A 20040-nucleotide genomic window follows, 5' to 3' on the forward strand; every position below is an offset into this window, starting at 1 on the left:
GAAGAGAGAGGAGCTCCAGGCCGAGCTGGACGCACTCAAGGCGTCCAAGGAGAAGGACTGCGAAGATGCCAACAATGCCGGCTTCCAGGAAGCCGAGGACAGCTACAAGAAGCAGGTCTTTGCAACTTAAGATATTTATTTCAAAGCAGGCTGGAAGTCAGCCTGCGAACATCTCGGTCAAGGTCCCGACACTGACGTGTTTGCTGCTCCCCCGGCTGCCTTTCTACCGGTCTACCTCGTGCCGTATGCCAACGACATCTTCAGCGCGTTGCAAGCTGAGGCCGAGGAAGAGCTTGCTAAAGAAACCGAGGTCAATGCCGAGGAGCGAAGTTGCCAGGAGCAGCCCGGAGAAACTGAGGCCGGTGTCCAAGAGCGAACTACGGTCGACTTGGAACTAGCTGATGACGAGTTCTCCGGTCTTTCCCCCCTTGTGTAGTTTTATTTCATTTTTTGCTTTGCAAATGTAACCGGGCTCTCTGCCCTCCCTTTTGTACTGTTTTTATATCAATGAAAAAACTTTAATTTCATCAAGTGTTTGTGCAGTTTTTAAGCCTCATAACTTCAGCCAAACAAGATATCTCGGCGGGCAAACCACTTTAATTAACTGATCTAACCGAAATAAACATCTCGGTTGAGAAGAACTGAGTTGAGCAGACCATCAACTCTTTCAACCGGAATAAACATCTCGGTTAAGAAGAACTGAGTTAAGCAGACCATCAACTCTTTCAACCGGAGTAAACGTCTCGGTTGAGAAGAACTGAGTTGAGCAGACCATCAACTCTTTCAACCGGAGTAAACGTCTCGGTTGAGAAGAACTGAGTTGAACAGACCATCAACTCTTTCAACCGGAGTAAACATCTCGGTTGAGAAGAACTGAGTTGAACAAACCATCAACTCTTTCAACCGGAGTAAATATCTCGGTTGAGAATAACTAAATTGAGCAAACCATCAATACTTTCAACCGGAGTAAACATCTCGGTTGAGAATAACGGAGTTGAGCAAACCATCAACTCTTTCAACCGGAGTAAACATCTCGGTTGAGAATAACTGAGTTGAACAAACCATCAACTCTTTCAACCGGAATAAACATCTCGGTTGAGAATAACGGAGTTGAGCAAACCATCAACTCTTTCAACCGGAGTAAACATCTCGGTTGAGAAGAACTGAGTTGAACAAACCATCAACTCTTTCAACCGGAATAAACATCTCGGTTGAGAATGACGGAGTTGAGCAAACCATCAACTCTTTCAACCGGAGTAAACATTTCGGTTGAGAAGAACTGAGTTGAACAAACCATCAACTCTTTCAACCGGAATAAACATCTCTGTTGAGAATAACGGAGTTGAGCAAACCATCAACTCTTTCAACCGGAGTAAACATCTCGGTTGAGAAGAACTGAGTTGAACAAACCATCAACTCTTTCAACCGGAATAAACATCTCGGTTGAGAATAACGGAGTTGAGCAAACCATCAACTCTTTCAACCGGAGTAAACATCTCGGTTGAGAATAACTGAGTTGAGCAGACCATCAACTCTTTCAACCGGAGTAAACATCTTGGTTGAGAAGAACTGAGTTGAACAAACCAACAACTCTTTCAACCGGAATAAACATCTCAGTTGAGAATAACTAAGTTGACCAAACCATCAACTCTTTCAACCGAAGTAAACCATCTCGGTTGAGAATCTCAAAACTTAAAGCAACATTAAAAAATGCTAACATAAAGATGAGTTCTATATACTTGACACAAATGGATATTACATGTAAGGCAAAAAATTCCTTTGCTCAAAAAGAAAGCTAAAGCTTTTCACAAAAAGAGAGCTAAAGCTAGAAATAATACAGCTTGAGGTTGGCTGCATTCCACGGCCGGGGTATTCTTCTACCATCAAAGTCCTCCAGGTGATATGCCCCCTTGCCCGCCAGACCGGTGATCTTGTAGGGTCCTTCCCAATTTGTCCCTAGTTTGCTTTCACCTGGCACCAGGGTATTGCCCATGACCTTCCTCAAGACCCAATCGCCTACTTTAAACGGTCTGGGGTGCATCATTTTATTGTATTTTCTTGAGAGGTCATGTTGGTAGGCAGCCACATGGATGAAAGCCTTTTCCCGACGCTCTTCCACTAGATCTAGTTCAAGAGCAATGGCTTCAGCGTTCAGCTCGGGTTCAAAACCTTCACCTTTGAGGGTGGGCATGCCGACTTCCAAAGGTATGACTGCTTCCATGCCATAAACCAAAGCAAATAGAGTTTCCCCGATAGATCGCCGCGGGGTTGTCCGATATACCCAAAGGACGCTGGGGAGCTCCTCAGCCCACTTTCCCTTGGCTTTTTCCAGCCGTTTCTTCAACCCATCAAGTATGATCTTGTTCGACGCCTCGGCTTGTCCATTGGACTGTGGGTAAGCCGGAGTAGAGTTGTAGAATTCGATCTTTAGATCTTCACAGAAGCCCCTAAACAGGCGACCGTCAAATTGAGTGCCGTTATCAGAGATCAGAATTTTGGGGACGCCAAACCGCGTGACCACATTCTGCCAGACAAACCGCTTCACGTCTTTCTCATTGATTGTTGCCAAGGGCTCCGCTTCAACCCATTTAGTGAAGTAGTCCGTGGCCGCGATGAAGAACTTCCTGTTGCCTGGTGCGGTTGGTAGCGGCCCCACTATATCTAGCCCCCACATCGCGAAAGGCCAAGGGCTGGTGAGGGGAAGAAGTTCCCTGGTCGGCTGGTGTATCTGGTGGGCAAACTTCTGGCATTTCTCACACTTGCGAACATATTTCTAGGCGTCGGCTTGCATGCACGGCCACCAATAACCCTGCGAAATAGTTCGGTAGGCCAAGGACCTGCCCCCTATATGACTGCCACAGATGCCTTCGTGAATTTCGTAAAGGAATGCTTCCACACTGCTCGGGTGCACACACTTCAGGTAGGGACCGGAGAAAGACTTCTTGTATAAAGCGCCGGATGGAGAGAGCCAAAACCACTCAGACTTCACCCGCACTTTATGTGCTTCATTCTTGTCGGCTGGAAGGGTCCGTTCTCTGAGAAAGAGGATTATGGGATCTATCCAAGAAGGACCTAGCTCGGCGTAGAGTACATCTGTCTGCTCGGTTTGCTCAATGCTGGGCCTCGGAAGGAATTCAATCAGAAGAGGGTTGGGAGATGTGCTGTCGACCATAGAAGCAAGGCCGACCAACTCATCTGCTCGGCTGTTGTCTTCTCGGCCAATCTGTTGGACCCTGATCGCCTGAAATCGCTTGATGAGGTCTCTGACCAGAGTTTGGTACTTCATCATTCTGTCATCCTTTGCCTCGTAAACCCCAGAAACTTGGTTAACCACAAGCTGGGAGTCACTGTAAACCATTAGTTCGGATGCTTGCATCTGAAGCACGCTCTTGAGACCGGCCAATAGCGCCTCGTACACGGCCTCATTGTTGGATGCTGGGAAGCCAAGGGTGATAGAATGTTCTATAGTCAGTCCGTCTGGCGAAATCAGAACTATACCCAGCCCGGCATCGTGATGGTTCGAGGCGCCATCAACAAAAAATTTCCACATTTCGCCGACAAAGAGCTTCCAACACTCTGAGGGGTCCTGAGAAGCTTGAAGGTTGATGGGATCACAGTTGCTCGGCTGTTCGACTTCCAGTCCCGTGCTGAGCGGTTCCACTTCAGCCCTCCTTGGTGATTTGGCACCAGACTTGGCATGTTGCTCTATAATGCTTAAGTCCGTAGGCGAATCGCCAGGTTGCGATATTATGCTGGCCGCAGGCTCTATGTTGAGTGGTGCCATTTCTATCCTCCTCGGTGATGTGGTGTCGGATAAAGCGGGGTGGTCGATGACAGCCAACTCGGCCATCGTATCACCGGGTTGTAGTACCGGATTAACTGAAGGGGCTTCGACCGGGCGCACAAGCTCCGCGTCGCCAATGCTGCCGAGCTGTGGTATTTCGATCGAGCTTGCATTCATTTCTTCATCTGCCACGGCAATATCGACCGGGCACGCCGGATGAGTTCCAGGTGAGAACTCAGCAATGAAATCGGCCAGAGTCTAGGCTTTTATGGCTGTGCGCGGCTGGAACTTCATATTAAACTGTCCCAATTCGACCGCCCACTTAAGAATCCGACTGGAGAAGTCTGCCCGCTCAAACAAAGCTTTGAGAGGGAACTTGGTCAAGACGATGATGGTATGGGCATGGAAATAGTGTGCCAACTTCCTTGAAACCATCATTAATGGTAACGCAGGTTTTTCCAGCGGCAAGTACCTCGACTCCGCCGGTAGCAATGTTTTGCTGACGTAAAAGATGGGTAAATGTTTGATTCCTTCCGACCGGACAAGCACTGCACTGACTGCATGCTGCGACACGGCCAGATAAAGATAAAGTTCTTCTCCTGGTTTCGGTGTGACCAACAACGGCGCGGAAGATAAATAGTCCTTGAGCTCGGCCAAAGCCCGGTCACACTCTTCATCCCATGAGAACTTTGACTTCAAGGCTTGAAAAAAAGGGCGGCAGCGATCTGATGACCGGCTTATAAATCGGTTAAGCGCGGCGGCCATTCCGGCCAGATGCTGCACATCCTTAGCCAAGCTAGGCTGTTCTAACTCTTGCACAGCTCGGATTTGTGTAGGGACTACTTCGATACCTCGGTTCGTGACTAAGAAACCCAAAAATTTTTCGGATCCCACGCCGAAGGCACACTTAGATGCATTCAAGCGTAGCTTGTGTTTTTTGAAAATGGCGAACATCTCTGCCAAATCAGACAAATGATCTGCTTGATACCGGTTCTTAACCACCATATCATCAATATAAGCCTCCATTGTCCGGCCTAACAGCGGAGCGAACATCTTGGTCACCATCCTTTGAAAAGTTTCCCCGGCGTTCTTCAAACCAAAAGGCATGACTCGGTAGCAGAAGAGTCCCCTTGGTGTAGTAAACGAGGTGATCTCTCGGTCGGGCCCATGTATGGCAATCTGATAGTAGCCGCGGTAGGCGTCCAAGAAACTGAGCCTGTTATGCCCAGCCATCAAGTCTACAAGCTGGTCTATTCTGGGCAGGGGGAAGCTGTCTTTGGGACAAGCTCGGTTGACGGTCTTGTAGTCAACGCAAACTCGCCACTTCCCATTCTTCTTGGGCACCACGACCGTGTTGGAAATCCACCGCGGGTAGTGCACTTCCTGAATTGCTCGCACCTCAAGCAAGTTCTTCACTTCCTCTGCAACTACCTCGGCGTGATGCAGCACCGATCTCCTTGTGCGTTGAATGACTGGCTTTGCCCCGGGGAAGACATTGAGATGATGGCATATAAAGCTCGGATCGACACCTGGCATGTCGTAAGGTGTCCATGCGAAGACTTCAATGTTGGCCATCAAGAACTCAACCATGTCGGTTCTTTTTTGGGCTGTAAGGCTTGAGTCGAGCAAGAAGAACTTGTCTGGATGCTCGGTATCAATGCGCACTTCCACAAATTCCTCGACAGCTTTGTCCTCGGCCTTGGTGCCCACATCGTCGAGGACTCCCTGGTCTTCCGGTCCCTCAATCATTTGAACGAAGCCTTTGGCAGCTCGCCTCCCGTTGACCGCCACGAAGCACTGCTTCGACATGAGTTGATCGCCCCAAATCTCCTCGATTGCCCCCATAACCGAGGGGAATCTCATCACCTGGTGATAGGTCGACGCTACGGCTTGCATAGCGTGAAACCATCCTCTTCCAAGGATCAAATTATAAGTGGATGACACTTGCAATACCCAGAACTCCACTTGTTTGACAACGGATTCCATTTTGATCGGCAGGATAATCTTTCCCAATGGCCACTCCGGTTGTGAGTTGAAGCCAACCAGTGGCGAAGTTGCCGGGGCCAAATTTGTATCCCGGAGCTTGAGCTGTTTGAAAGCGTCGTAGTACATGATCTCGACCGAGCTTCCCTGATCGATCAAGATCCGTTTGACATCGAATTCTTTGACGCAGAGTGTTACCACTAGGGCATCGTTGTGCGGTGTCTGAATGCGCTCTAGGTCTCTTGAGGAGAAACTGATCACGTCTTTTTCTTCGGTCTTCCCCCTTTTGATCGCACGCTGAACCGACAAAGCTTCCCTCATGTGTTCTGCCTTCTTGATCATACCTCGGAGCTCGCATACACGCGCCGGTTCCACTATGTCGTGGATGACATTAACCACCCCTTGTGGAGGCGCATCTCGGTCATCCGGTCCCCGCGGGTCAACCGGAGCTTGATTGGCTTTCACGCCCCCATCAATGTAAAGATCCAAGTGCCCGGCTGCGACTAACTCTTCCAAGTGTTGCCTCAAAGGCAAACAATCCTCTGTCCGATGGCCTCGCTCCCGGTGAAACGTGCAACGGTACCGCGGATTGAAGCCCTTCTGTCCGTTGCCTAACTTAGTAGGAAACCGGACATACTCCTCGTCACGGATTTCACTAAGTATGTGATAGATTGGAATCTTAAAGACCGTGGTGATGCCTGTCCTTGCTTTCAACCTTCTGTTAGCATCGGCTACGTCATCCCGGGGATAGTCATCCCGGTCATTCCGACGTCCCCTACAGCGGTTTTTGCGATTAGTGCCACGGTCCGATTCCTCAGCGCGGTCGCTGGATCGGCCGGACTCCTGCCCGACCGCGTGCACTTTGCCAGCTGACCGCTTGTCTGTTGCTACCGGAGTTGCCTTCACGGTAGATGCTGACGCATCGTCCTCCACTCGGATGTGCTCATTAATGCGTTGCATTAGCTGGCCCATGGATGTCGGCTGATGCATGGTAAGTGAGTCCCGCAGTCTATGTCCGACCGGGAGACCTCGCTTGTATTGTGTGATTGCAAGGTTGGTCGGGCAATCCAAAATCTCGTTAAAGGTCTCCCAATATCTGGAGTTGTATGCCTTCAACGTGTCGCTCGGTTCCATCTTGACACTGAGGAGGTGATCAACTTCCTTTGGTGTTTTGGTATTGGTTTTGAAGCGCGTCACAAAGGTTCCGGCCAACTGCTGCCACCTTTCAATGCTCCTCTCCGGTAACCTCTCGAACCATTTCAAACCTAGCTCACCCAAACTCGACGGGAAGATTAAGCACATAAGAGCGTCATTCCGCCTATGTCCAACCATGACCTGTCGGAAATGACTTACATGCATATACGGGTCGGTTTTTCCGTCATAGAGTGCGAACTTTGGCTGGTGGAAGCCCGCCGGAAGCGGTGCGGTCTCAATATCCACGGAGAATGGGGTGGCACTCAGCCTTGCCAAGTCCGTATCTACAAGGAGAGGCGCGGCTGGACGGGGTAGAGGCATTCCGACCTCCTCGCTGGCGTGAACCCCATAGGATAGCCGCTGGAACGCTGGCACCCTTTGAGCCTCCCGCCGGCGAGCCCGTTTCTTCAAAACTGCCCGCAAATCTTCTGAATGAGCAGAATAAGAATACCTCGACGTCGTCGCCGGACATGAGGGTCGGTAGGTACTATCTTGCGCGCTGGATTTCTCTTCGTGCACGTCGGAATCTCCAACCTTGTAACTTCTGGTGATTGAGATTGACGGTGTATGCCGCTGGCTCTGACTGCTTGAACGGCGGGGTTGGGTGCGCGCACTGTGGTCTTCCTCTCCAGCTACACTATTTCCTTTGACGTGCCGCTTTAGCTCCTCCATCTCAACCGCCATTCGCCGGATGACGGTGTCCTGGTCCCTTAACTTGTGTTCCAAACGTCTGGTATGTGATTCTCTTTGCCGCCGATGACCGTCTGGACTTCGTGAATGACCATAACTTCTTCTGCGCTTATCCCGCGCATCTCTCGAATGTCCTCCTGGAGAAATCTCCAGGTCCGCCATCGGAGGAATGATGGTGGGATGTCTTTTTCTCGGTCTGCCCGACTCTGGGGTAACTCCGTCGACGGCGGACAGTGGAATCTCCTCGATGTTCGCCATGGATGGCGATCAGATAAGCCTGGAAGACAAGATTTTGTCTGTCGATTTCCCACAGGCGACGCCAATTGTGCGGGGAGCAAATATTCAGGCAAGCCCGTACTCTTTTCTTCCAAGCTCTTGTCTGTCCGACCGACCTGCGAGCACAACGGCGGTGAGCTACCCGGCGGTATGTGGCCGGAAAATCCCTCCGACGATCAAGTTAAGTACACACACAAGGATAAAGAGAGAGAGATGACTCAATTGTGTTTTGTGTATGTCTCACCAAATGTTCATCTGCCTTAGCATGGGCGGCACAGACTTACTTATATACCTTCTGCGTGCCAAATCCACTCCCATTCGTCTCTCAACACGTGGTGCTACTATTCCATTTGTCAACACAAATCTTACTGAACATCACCTAACCCGACTGCCAGACCACTCTACTGGGAGCTCGGCAGCCGGGCTGCATCATCTCGGCTGTAGATGGCCGTGTTGTATAGTTGGCCAGAGCGCTCCGCTCGCCGCGCTCCACTTCGATCGAGCTCCGGCATATCCCGGCATCGCCGAGCTCGGGACAGCTACGCTTGTTGCCGTGGGCCTTACTGGCGAGCAAACACGTGTAGCTCGGTCCAACCTTATCTTTTCGGGCGCCGGACAATCCATTTGACAGGCTTCGATACCAAGAAGCTATGTAGCTCGGTCGAACCACGCCTTGCATTAACCGAGCAGGATCTTCAAGACAGGACCGTATTACCTCGGCCTAACCCTTGTTTGGCCCAAACCCGTTCGGCCCAATTCCAGATCATAAATCTCCCTCTCAAATTTTAAAATAGTCTAATTTAAACTGTTGAATCATCTTAAAATATATTTTATCACTGTAGGTAGGGAGAGATTGCAAGTAGCGAAGCCTAATTCGGTGGGTTACACCGTGTCATGATTGTGTCATAGAGTAACGGCCATAGCCAGTTGTTCTCTCCTCAGATCTGTCTCTCTCTCTCTCTTCCCTCCTTTTCGATCTCTCTCTTTCTCTTTCAGTTATCGTCCTAAAAAAGACACCCAAAAAAAAAAAAAAAATCCTCTATCTCTGTAAACCCTAAACCCTTTGATCTCTCTATCTTCGATCCATCTGAGAAACCCGAAACCCTTGAAATCGACTCCGAAGATGAAGACCAAGTGCAAACAAACCCTAAGACGAAGCAGATGAAGCCGAAACCCCTGGACCCCACACACAAACCCTAAGACGAAGCAACCAGATGAACAAGACGAAAGCTTGAGATTGCGGAAATCCATCACGCATCTTGAAATCCAGGTATTTATTTTTCTGAAATCGTCTTTCTTATGATGAACAATTGCCTCAAATTTGCTTCAAATTGATTGAGATTAGTTGAGATTGCTTGATTATTGTTGTTAGTCTGTTTTTTTTTTTTTTTGGTGAATTTTGTTAAAAAAATATTATTTTCTGTTTGGGGGAGTTTTTGCTGGGAAAGGATGAGGGAAGGAGAGTAGTTGGGGATGATGATCTATCAAATTTGGCATTGGCATTGCTATAACTTGGCAGCCAATATAGCTAGCATGCCACTGGAGACCTGTTTTTGCCAACTGTTGCCAAAATTTGGCAATGGCAGCTTCTTTGTCAGCCCAATGTGGATGCTCTAAACATTAAATTTTGCAAAACGTTTAACAGTTAGTTACTGGAGTTTTAGCAGTTAGCAATTTTTTGGGCATTCTTGGAAAGCAAACAGTTAGGTACTAGTGTTTTTATTGACATTCTTAAAACCTGACAAATCTTCAAGTTCTAAGTTGTGTGCTTTATATAATATATGGGTCATTCTATTTACACACCATTAAACCTCGCAGTTCACGCCATATTCTCCTATTTGCTCAGTTCACACCACACCTAAATTGAAAAGTTTGATTTTATCTCACTACACACCCTTATTTTTTAAATAATACCAAACTACCCTCTTCTTCAACAAACCCAAACCCTAATCACTACCACCACCTGCCGCCGACGCCGTAGTAGCAGCTCCTCGCCTCTGGTTGTTGCCCCTCCACAGCCTCCTTCCTCTCTTGCCACTTTCATCAACCACCGCTCTTCATCATCGCCCTCTTCTCCCAACCCGTTGCTCATCGTTGTCATCCTCCCTCACCACCGCCAACCTCCACCTCCAACCGCTGTCACCAGCCACCATTGCAGATCACAGTGACTCCACCACCACCGCGAACAACCCTGCTCCCCATTCGCCATCGCAAATGGCCTCATCCCCCACCTCGCCGTCGTGACCAACCCTGCATTGCAATTCATTCCCCCACTCCCTCCATCGCAACCTAGCCCTCCTCCACTACAACGAAGGCCCAAGTTGCGGCGTCAAGTTGCAGAGAGACAAACGCGAAGAAGAAGAGGGGAGAGAGAGAGAGAGAGAGATGATTGATTTATGTAAAGGTTAAAAATGTAACTGACTAAAAGGATAAAATTATAATTAAAAAAAAAATTAGGGAGATGGTGGGGGAGCTTCTATTTACACACACCTATTCTCCTCTTTACACATCTTTTTCAATAAATAATTGGTTCGGAAATAGATTTCTGAAAATAAGTAATTGGTTCGGAAGTAGCTTTTCGAAAATAAACAATTGGTTCGGAAGTAGACTTCCGAATTTTTATTATTTTTTCGACATTCAACTTCCGAATGTGTTTATTTGATGTCTATAATAGTAATTTCACTTGAAAAAAAAAATTATAATAAAAATAATTTTTATGAAGTGTGTACAAAGAGAGGAAGGTGGATGTGTAAATAGAAGCTCCCAGATGGTGGGTACTGAGAGGTTTGAAGGTGTAAATAGAATTTTCCATAATATATAGTATAGATGGTGTAGATGAAATATATGATTTTTTTAATTTTATTTATTAGTTGGTTTTAAGGGGTTGTTTGAGAAGTGCTAGAATAGTATATTTTTTAACTTTTTACAAAAAAATGTGAAATATAGGTTGGGTTTGAAGTGATGTGGTAGAGAGGTGATACGACCCAAATAAGATGATTGTGACCCAAATAGGACAATGTGCTAAAATAGCATGTGCTATTTTAGCACAAGCCAAACAAGCACTAAGTTGTATCTTTTCAATTATCTTTGAATAAAATGTTCACATATATAATATGTAAAAATATATTTTCTGTGTCCCCGTGTAGAGTATCCTGTGTTTTTGCAGTGGCCATGGCTGTGTTCATGTTGTATTGTATCCTTGTTGTTTGTCCATGTCCGTGTATGTATTTCTTAGGTGGTATTGGTGTTGCTAAATGCCATATCACTTCTGCTTACCCAAATTGTTTTTTGGTTGTAGGCACTCCCCATGGGTACTGATTTGGACCCTTTGGATGAAATTTTTCCCGAGCGCATTGCAAATAAGGGTTAGTTAAGCTTCCTCACCATTGTTAATTTGTTGTTATAAATTTATATTTTTGTGTGAACATGCTGTATGTTTTTGCTGTTGTTTTCTCTTGCAGCTAGGGCTGGTGGCAAATTTCAACCTAAGGCCAAAGCATCATCAAGAAAGGAACCATCTGCACCAATCCCTTCCACACAGTCTGTTCAGGTTGTTGATATTGCGGAGAATGAATTGACTGCTCTGGTTGGTCCATCTTTAGTTAGTTCTGAGACTGTCAATACCAAAAAGCCATTGGAAAACAGTGAAGATTCTGTTTCTGGAGTTCATTCCTCTGATAAATCTGTGTCAGTGAGCCCCTCATTAGAACATTTTGTGATTGAAGAGACTTTGGGCCACAATGTCGGTTTGCATTCTGACATTACCATACCTGACATTAATGGAGATTGGAATTCTACCACTGGAAAATCAGCAGGGGAGGTAAATATTCTCTTTCATGTCACTGGAACAATTTTTTTTCCTCATCAGTAATTTTTACTATTTTCAGAGTGCAGATATCTTTTTCGGATTGGAATCTTTTGATGATGTTAATTCTCAACCTACAACTGCAACGGGTGAGTAATGAAAACCGTCTATCTGATTGTGTTATTTTGCTTTCCTTGCTTCATTGCGGTGAGCACTGGTGTATATTGGCAGTGAGTGCTGCAAGTAGGCCTTCAGATAACGTAGACCCGAGCATCCAACTGCGGAATGAGTTTATAATTGCATGTCCTGGTAATAATGATTCAGAAGGGTCTCTTGCATCTCCAGAGATACCCACTGTTCATGTTTCTGACACTAGAAGTGCCGAAAAGGGAGCTCTTATTTTGGATAATAGAAGGTTGGAAATAGAGGTGAAGACAGTTTTTCTTTTTTCCTTTTTAGTTGTAACCAAGAGATTGTCTCATTGATAGTAGTTAATGGGTCTAATATGGTTTGAGCTTTGGTAAGTTTCAGGAAGCAGAGGCTGTTCCTTGCTTGGAAACTTTGGATAATCTGTATAAGTTAACCACACGGCCTGGTATCTCCAAAATTCAGCATCTTCTCTATTTCTTTTTCTTTGATTTTTCCTGTTATAGTTCTTTAATATGTTGTGACCTCAGAGCAGCGGAGTTGCAAATTCCAACCAAAGCCCAAGATTAAAATTGGTAGAGAGAAACCTGGCACTAGCATCTCTCATGCAAATGGGGTTGAGTCCGTTCCCTGTTTTCAGGATGCTCCGTCCATTCCTTCTAGTGGTGAATACATACTCCGACCGAATGATATTCTTGATTTCTCATCATCGAGGTTTGGTGATTCTACATCTGAACTCCCAGTGAATGAAGAACCAACAAATCATGCGAAGACTTCTCACCCGGATAAGTTCATCCCTGGAAAGCACCCAGAGGTTGTTCCTAGAAGTCTAGAAAAGGTCGTAGCACATCCTACTTCTACTATGTCATACATTTATTGTTTGACACAAGTAAATAATTCTATCTAATTGAGTTAATCTGATCCTAGCCTGGTGCATTTTTTATTTTTTATTTATGATTCTATACTTGTAAATTAGGTTTCTCAGAATCGTAGGAAAAAAAAAACTCCTACAGTGTTAGATGATTCTCTCGAGCACCATAACTCTTCCATATCTGGTCAGGAGAATGAAGCTGGTAGATCTATGCGGCAGCTGAGAAAGCGAACAAATGCATGTCGACTTGTTGATGAGTCTGAGGATGAAGCTAGTGATGATGAAAACTACACCAATGAATGTTCTAGTGATTCTCTTATAGATGAAAATGACAATGATGATGGTATAAATCAAGATGCTAAAAAAACGCGAAATACAAGAGTGCCAAGAAAGTCCAATAAATCTGCATCTCAGAAAGAAAAACCTGTACGGAAGCATAAGAAGGTGAAGGAAGTACCAGACCAGACAACTAGAGAGCCTCCCAAAAAGTTTTCTCACTCTACTCGGCGAAAGAGAAGACAAGGTAACTGGGTCTTTTTGGGTGTCAGGATTGTAACTGATGATGGGCACGAACTATATTCTTAATCATGTGTTGACTCGGTTTTACTTTTTTGATAGTGGACAAGGTTTTGCTTGAAACTCCAGAGGAAGAGATTGACTTCCAAAGTTTGAGTATTAGAGAGATAATTTTGCTTGCAGAGTACCGGGAGCGGATGTCGGTATGTACTATGCTTTAATTTATGATTACTTTCTTTTAATGGACATGATGAGTGGATATCATTACATGTTATGCATCTATGTTTTTGTTGATACTTTGTTATTGAAATATCACCATTTTCTTTCTTGTTGTGTCACATTTCTCTACCTGTGTAATTTGTCTGGTTTGTTTTAGCATATCTAATTCAATGCCTTGGTTCTGTTTGGTTCTCTTGTTCAGAGCAAAGAGGGAAAAACATCAGAACCTCCTTCAACCAATCAAAGGTATGGAAGTTCTCCAAACAGGTATTTTAAAATTTGGAAAGTTGTGAGAATCTTTTGCAGCATTGTGTGATGGGTGATCCTCAAGAAATTTTTGGTCTGATTCTTTAAGGAATCATGTTTTAGTTACTGTTCTGGAGTAATTGCTCATAACACTTGAACAATGCTCATTTTATTCCTTAAACCCTGCACCACCAAGCTCAAATCAGCCCTAACATTCCTTACCTTTTGGCCTTTAATTTTAATGTCCAAACAAGATAAGTAGTTGGTGTTCCTTTTTCTTTTTTTAACCTCCAGCAACACTCTGGCCACCAACTCCAGTACACATCTTTGACCAACGCACCCCCAGCCACCACCAGCAAATCACCAAACATGTTTCTTTATTTTTGTTTTCATTTGTATTCAAAACAAATTACACCAAACAAGTTTTTATTTGGTTTCTTGTTTTATCTAACAACATTATCAAACAATCCCTTAGGAATTGGTTTTTGATTTTCTGAAGGCATGTATGTTCTTTAACTTCTATTTCTGGTTATTATTTTTTCTGTGCAGTTTTGGTAATCCTTTCACCAACTATAATGAAGATGAGAACTTTGAGTCTGAACAAGGAGGAGGCTCCAGTAATGATCCAGCAAATCCTGTAGTTCAAGAGAGTTCTAATTACCCTAATTATCAGTCGTACATGAAGAAAACACCAAGGTCAAGATGGTCAAAACAAGACACAGAATTGTTCTATGAGGTAGATCTTGCCGTAATTTCAGATTTTATTTATAGTATTACTGGAGAAACCTCTTTTTGTATCTCAATTTGATATTTGATATGGAAAGATGAAAACTTATGTATATCCATGCATCCTAGAGCTGAAGTTGAAGTTAAAGTTCAGACTTTGTTTATGAGGTATCACGAAACCAGGCAAGACTGTAGCACGAGCTGTTTATAGGAGAAATTTTTTTTAGCAAAAATCATCTTACTTCTTATCATGATAACGCTTGATCAATGTGTCATTTAAAGCAGATTTTCATTATTCATTTGCTTAATTATCTCTCTCATGCTTTCCCGTTACCACCTTTTGATTATAAGATGTCTCTAGCTATCTGCTGCTGATAAAAAAAAGATGTATTTAAGCTATCTATTTTAATTTGTGTTCTAGGCTGTGCGGCAGTTTGGTACAGATATATCAATGATTCAACAACTTTTTCCTGGTCGTACACGTAACCAAGTTAAGTTGAAATATAAGAAAGAAGAGCGTCAGCAACCCTTGAGGCTTCAAGAAGCTTTAACTAATCGTGCCGAAGGTAGAGTTCTGTCCTCTCTCTCTCAAACCTTTAACTAATCGTGTTATGAATCTGTTGATCACAATGTATTTTGCTTTTGAAAAGTATGAACGAGTCTTTGTCACATTGTAAGATTGTTTTGTTCTTGCATCCTTTCAGAAGTCTGGAAAGGTTTATTTAATTAATGATTTATAATTGGGAGTTTTGCAATAACCTCCATGAAGTTTGACCCTCTTGTGCCTGGTCACTACTTGTTTTAATAATAGGAGCTCACTTCCATGTCTGCTACATTTGTTGAATAAAATTAAAGGTTGAGGGGTATCAAAATGAATTATTATTATTATTATTTTTTGTGAGGAAGTAAATATAAAGGGAAAGAAATAAAACCATGAAAGGATACCCATATTACCTCTCTCTCTCTCTCTCTCTCTCTCTCTCTCTCTCTCTCTCACACGCGCACACACATGTGCGTGTGTGCACACACATCTTGATACCCCAGATTAAAAAAAAAAGAAATAACGCCCAAATAGTACACATTAATGTGTGTTTGGGAGGGAAAAGATTAGATACACACCTAATCTTGGTATAGTGTATAAAGTGGTTGCCCCGATAGTTGAATCCATAATCTCAAGGTTATTAGGTCAAGGTTTTACTATTGAACCAATGGTCACTCCTAAAAAAAAAAAATTCTTCAGTTCTATTTTTAGTTAATTTTAATTCTACAATGGTGGTTGGTGTCATTGCCGTTGTAGTTTCATGTCAGATCCCTATATTTGGATGCCTGGCTGCATAAACCATTAACAAATGTTATATATATTGCATCCAAAAAAATTCTGTCTTCTGATAGATTTTTAGTTCCAGTTTATTTTGTTAAAAATGCATCTAATTTGATAGGGCTTTTTTGGATTCGCCATATGTGGCCAAGATGCTGACACTAGTAAAAAAATGCATGCATGCAGTAAATTTCATGCTCAAATTAAATCAGAATATATATTAAATTATTTATATGGTGAGTTTGTCTACTTGGAAATTGTGGAATAATTTGAGCTTTCTTGCAGATCATTCCCATTATCAACTGGTGATTGAGCGCTTACAACAACTTGCTGCTGAGGAAAAACAAAACTCCTATGGAGATGATTCAATTGGCTTGACAGGCAACGAGGAGGAGGCGAATCCCGAAATCAACGTATGTCTCTTCTGTTGTGTCCGGTTCTATAATTGTTTTTTGTGTTCTTAGACTTTTTCTTTGTGGCCTGTTTGTCATTTCATTTTGTCATTGCAGGGTGCACAGGAGGAGGAAGTAGCAAAACCTGAGCAGGGAGAGGAAGGAGAAGTACAATCTATGGAGCCTGAAGTTTCTCAAGTTCAGAGTCCTGTGAATTCTTATGATAGTGAGGATGAGTTGTGTAGATGGAGTCAATATAAAAGTGAATTTTAATGTTCGAAGACAATGATATGAACTAGACATATATTACTTTTGACACAGCGGAATGGATTTTGAAGAACAATGCCCTATGGTACAAAAATCTTAGGAAACTTATGAATTTCGAATATGAACATTTACATATTAATGTTACAATTCCGCTACATCCACACAAATTCATTCCCACCGAGATCTCCCCCACCCCACCCCCCGCGCACGCGACTGACGCGGCTTTGTTTGGCAGGAACTAAATCCTAGTTGACCTTTGTTTAGCATTTGTTTCCCGCTCTAACCTAAACCCACCCTCTCCATTCTTTCCAAAACTTCTGTCTCAAATGGCTCTCTACTTTCTTCAAACAAACCACCGACCAGCACCGACCACCTCTCCTCTCGCTCTTCTGTTTCATCTCTCCTCTTGCCCTCTCCGGCATTTCTCCCTCTGTAGCGGTGACTCTCCGGCACGACTCTCAGGTAAGCTCTGATATGAACTCACTCACCCCTTGCTCATAAACCCATCTGAGATTTCTTGCTTAACTTGTAGAAAGTGGGTTGCTCTTCAATTTCCATTGTTGCTATCCATTCTTGATTTAGTTGCTTTATTTGTAATTAAACCCATCGGAGATTTCTATGGCTGCTTGATTTGTAATTAGAGTTACTTTGCTCTGAAATACCTAGATGCTTGATTTGTACGAGCAGCCTATGTATTTTCTGTAACAAAGAATTGGAAACAGTTACAAATCTGTTGTACACTTCATGGACTTTCAGTTTTTTGTTATTGGTGTGGAATGCTTTTACACCATTTTGTTCGGGCGAAACATATTTTCTGAAAAATATTTTCCGTATTTTCTGGTATTTGGATAGAAAACAAACCTATTTAAGTAAAAAATGTTTTCTATTTTTAAAAGGGAAAAAATGTTATGCAGACTAAAATTTTATCAATATCACCACTACCACTCTCACCTCTATCATTGCCATCACCGCAATCGTCACCTCAGTACAAGGCCACCACTTTCACTTTGGTTCTACCACTACCATCACTAAACATAAAAAAATATTTTTCACTGGTTGTTGTTTGGAATTGAAAGATCAATTGATCATGCATCGACAGTATGAGGCGAGGGCAAGAGAGGGAGTGGAGGGTTTGAGAGAGAAGAGAGGAGCGTATGAGAGAGCGGAGTCTCAGAGGAGAGAAAGCGTGGATCTTCGTTCATTATGTGTCAAGCAGCTCATTTGGGGGTGGATCTTCATTTATTGTTTGCCAAGTCAACTCATTCAGGGGTGGGTCTTCATTCATTATGTGCTAAGTCAGGTCATTCGAGAGTGGTTATTTTTTTTATTTTTTTTGATGAATCGTTTTGGTTAATGTTCCAGCTTGGAGTCCCAACTATTTTGAGAGTTGTAGGCGATAAATCTAGTCTCCGTTTGGTAAGATTTTCCAATTATGATTTGAGAATATGACTTGTATTTTGAGATTGTGTATTTTGAAATTATGATTTGAGTGTAGAAAATTTGTTTGGTTATGATTTTTAAATAGAGTGTTGAATTTAGTCTGAAATTAAGTTTTGAAAGTTTAATTTGACATGTGAAGTAAGAAAATTTGTTTGGTTATAAGTTTTGGAATTCAAAACTTAATTTAAATTGTTATAACTCATAATAAAACACACTACTTTCACACTATTGAAAATTCTGATTAACACTCATAACCATACTCTTTTTAAAATTCAATTAAAAAAATTTGTTATTAACAGAAAATAATATTAATCAAATTTTTAATTGAAAATACTACAAAGGAAATAATTTTTTTTCAAAATAAATATTCAAAAAATTTAAATCATAAATATTTAAATAATTTAAATAATCTAAAAAATTTAATAAGTGAAAAATTAAAATAAATATTCAAAAAATTTAAATCGTAAAAATTTAAATAATTTAAATATTCAAAAATTTTAAATAATTTAATAATTTAATATTTTAAATTTAAAAACAACTCTACACTCAAATTGTAATCAAACACATAAAACAAAACTCAATTAAGAAGTTATTTTTAAAACACATAACCAAACACATAACTCGAAATTCCATACTACTTTCACAACTCTACACTTAAATCGTAACCAAATACATAACAAAAAAATTAAAATATTTAAAAATATTTTTATAAAATAGAGTTTGAATTTATTTTTATAAAACATTTTAAAATTTAAAAAATTAAAATCGTAATATTTAAAAATATTAAAAAAATCGTAACATATTTAAATATCAAAATATTTAAAATCTTAACAAAATTAAAATATTTTTAAAATATTTAAATATTTAAAAAATTAAAATATTGATTTGAATTGAGTTTTGAAAAGAGTTTTGAATTATGTGTTTGGTTATGAGTTTTGAAAAGTAATGATTATGTTTTGAATTGAGTTTTGAGAAATTGGTGTAGAATTATGATTTGAAAGCTCAAAACAAACACCACAATCAAATCAATGGGTGAAACAATAATTTGAGAGATTTACCAAACGGAGCCTAGTTTTTCTTGCGATGTTGTGTAAGATTTTTTTAATTTTAATTCTATCTTTGATTTTTATTTATTTATTTTATTTCTTTTGAAGGAGGGTTATTTTTTGTTATGTTTGTATTCCTTGAAACTTTTAATTTTAAAAATAAATTTAAATCATCAATATCATTCATTCGGATTCATTATTTTTATATGATTTTATTTTTTTAAAGAAATCAATCTGAGACATTTTAGCACTGTTGATTTGTTTAGTTTTTCTTGCGATATAGTCAATCTTGTGTAAGATATTTTAATTTTAATTCTATCTTTGATTTTTATTTTTATTTTTTAATTTCTTTTAAAGGAGCGTTCTTTTTTCTTATGTTTGTATTCCTTGAAACTTTTAATTTTAAAAATAAATTTAAATCATCAATATCATTCATTCGGATTCATTATTTTCATATGATTTTATTTTTTTAAGTACAAAAATAAATTATTTTTTTTTGAAATTAGGTAAAAAATTAAAAAAAATTGTATAGTTGAAATTGTTCAAATTTATTAATCTTAATTTAAGAAATAACATGAAATAATTAATTTAAAAAGGTTTTTTAGCATTATATCTCGTACTTTTCATCATATTTATTTATTTTAAAATAATTAATACGTATCTCCACACCCCCCACCCCCCAAAAAAAAAAAAAATCTCTATAAATAAAGAATAATGCTTGGGACCCCCTTTTGGGGTCACCCCCTCACCCCCCCTTTGCCACATGGCGGGTGGTGATTGGAGGAGCAGGAAAAAAAAGAAAAAGAAAAAGAAAATGTAACCAATGAGAGAGAGAGAGAGAGAGGGGGTCAAAGGGGGTGGGGGGAAAAGGGAGGATGAATCATTGTTGATAAATAAATTGATAGCAAATTCACTTCTATAAGTATTTTCTTGCATTTGGAAGATTCTAATTAATGGATCCATCTTTTTCATTGTTTGATTGAAGAATTAATACAAAGTTCAAAATAATCACTTTTCTCATTTATTCTTCTCCAAGTAAGTAGGAGTGATCAAAAGCAATTTTGAATTTGTAATCAAACACCCATTTGGAAATATATACAACCTTCAAATTCAATGGTAC

General features: G+C 41.6%; 1 protein-coding gene across 11 annotated transcripts; it reads left to right on the forward strand.

The window, feature by feature from the left end:
• The first annotated feature begins 8773 nt into the window (after positions 1-8773).
• LOC114300763 (uncharacterized) lies at positions 8774-17174 on the forward strand. Of its 11 annotated transcripts, none has more exons than XR_014330444.1 (15): positions 8791-9197; positions 11226-11292; positions 11389-11747; positions 11815-11881; positions 11964-12160; positions 12258-12327; positions 12410-12717; positions 12856-13273; positions 13369-13469; positions 13688-13752; positions 14281-14467; positions 14587-14640; positions 14879-15023; positions 16061-16188; positions 16285-16528. XR_014330444.1 is itself a non-coding variant. In XM_028245626.2 (14 exons), exons 2-14 carry the CDS (start codon positions 11235-11237, stop codon positions 16438-16440), a joined length of 2232 nt encoding a protein of 743 aa, XP_028101427.2. In that variant the 5' UTR covers positions 8774-9197; positions 11226-11234; the 3' UTR covers positions 16441-17174. The 11 variants fall into 11 exon arrangements, 8 of the variants coding, with proteins under 8 accessions (XP_028101427.2, XP_082726448.1, XP_082726459.1 ...); XR_014330447.1 differs by having other exon boundaries at positions 13688-13731; XR_014330449.1 differs by having other exon boundaries at positions 12264-12327; positions 13688-13731.
• Positions 17175-20040: the final 2866 nt, after the last annotated feature.

The sequence above is a fragment of the Camellia sinensis genome, chromosome 1 (genome assembly GCF_055761805.1).
Source record: "Camellia sinensis isolate YWXY chromosome 1, ASM5576180v1, whole genome shotgun sequence".
Classification (NCBI taxonomy): domain Eukaryota; kingdom Viridiplantae; phylum Streptophyta; class Magnoliopsida; order Ericales; family Theaceae; genus Camellia; species Camellia sinensis.

Bases quoted from the DNA above. Each gene is read 5' to 3' on its own strand.
- LOC114300763 (XM_082870322.1), top strand. From the start codon at position 11,235: ATGGGTACTGATTTGGACCCTTTGGATGAAATTTTTCCCGAGCGCATT. The intron at 13,274-13,368 runs GTAACTGGGTCT...CTTTTTTGATAG, and splicing joins TCGGCGAAAGAGAAGACAAG to TGGACAAGGTTTTGCTTGAA. The intron at 14,468-14,878 runs GTAGATCTTGCC...TTTGTGTTCTAG, and splicing joins ACACAGAATTGTTCTATGAG to GCTGTGCGGCAGTTTGGTAC.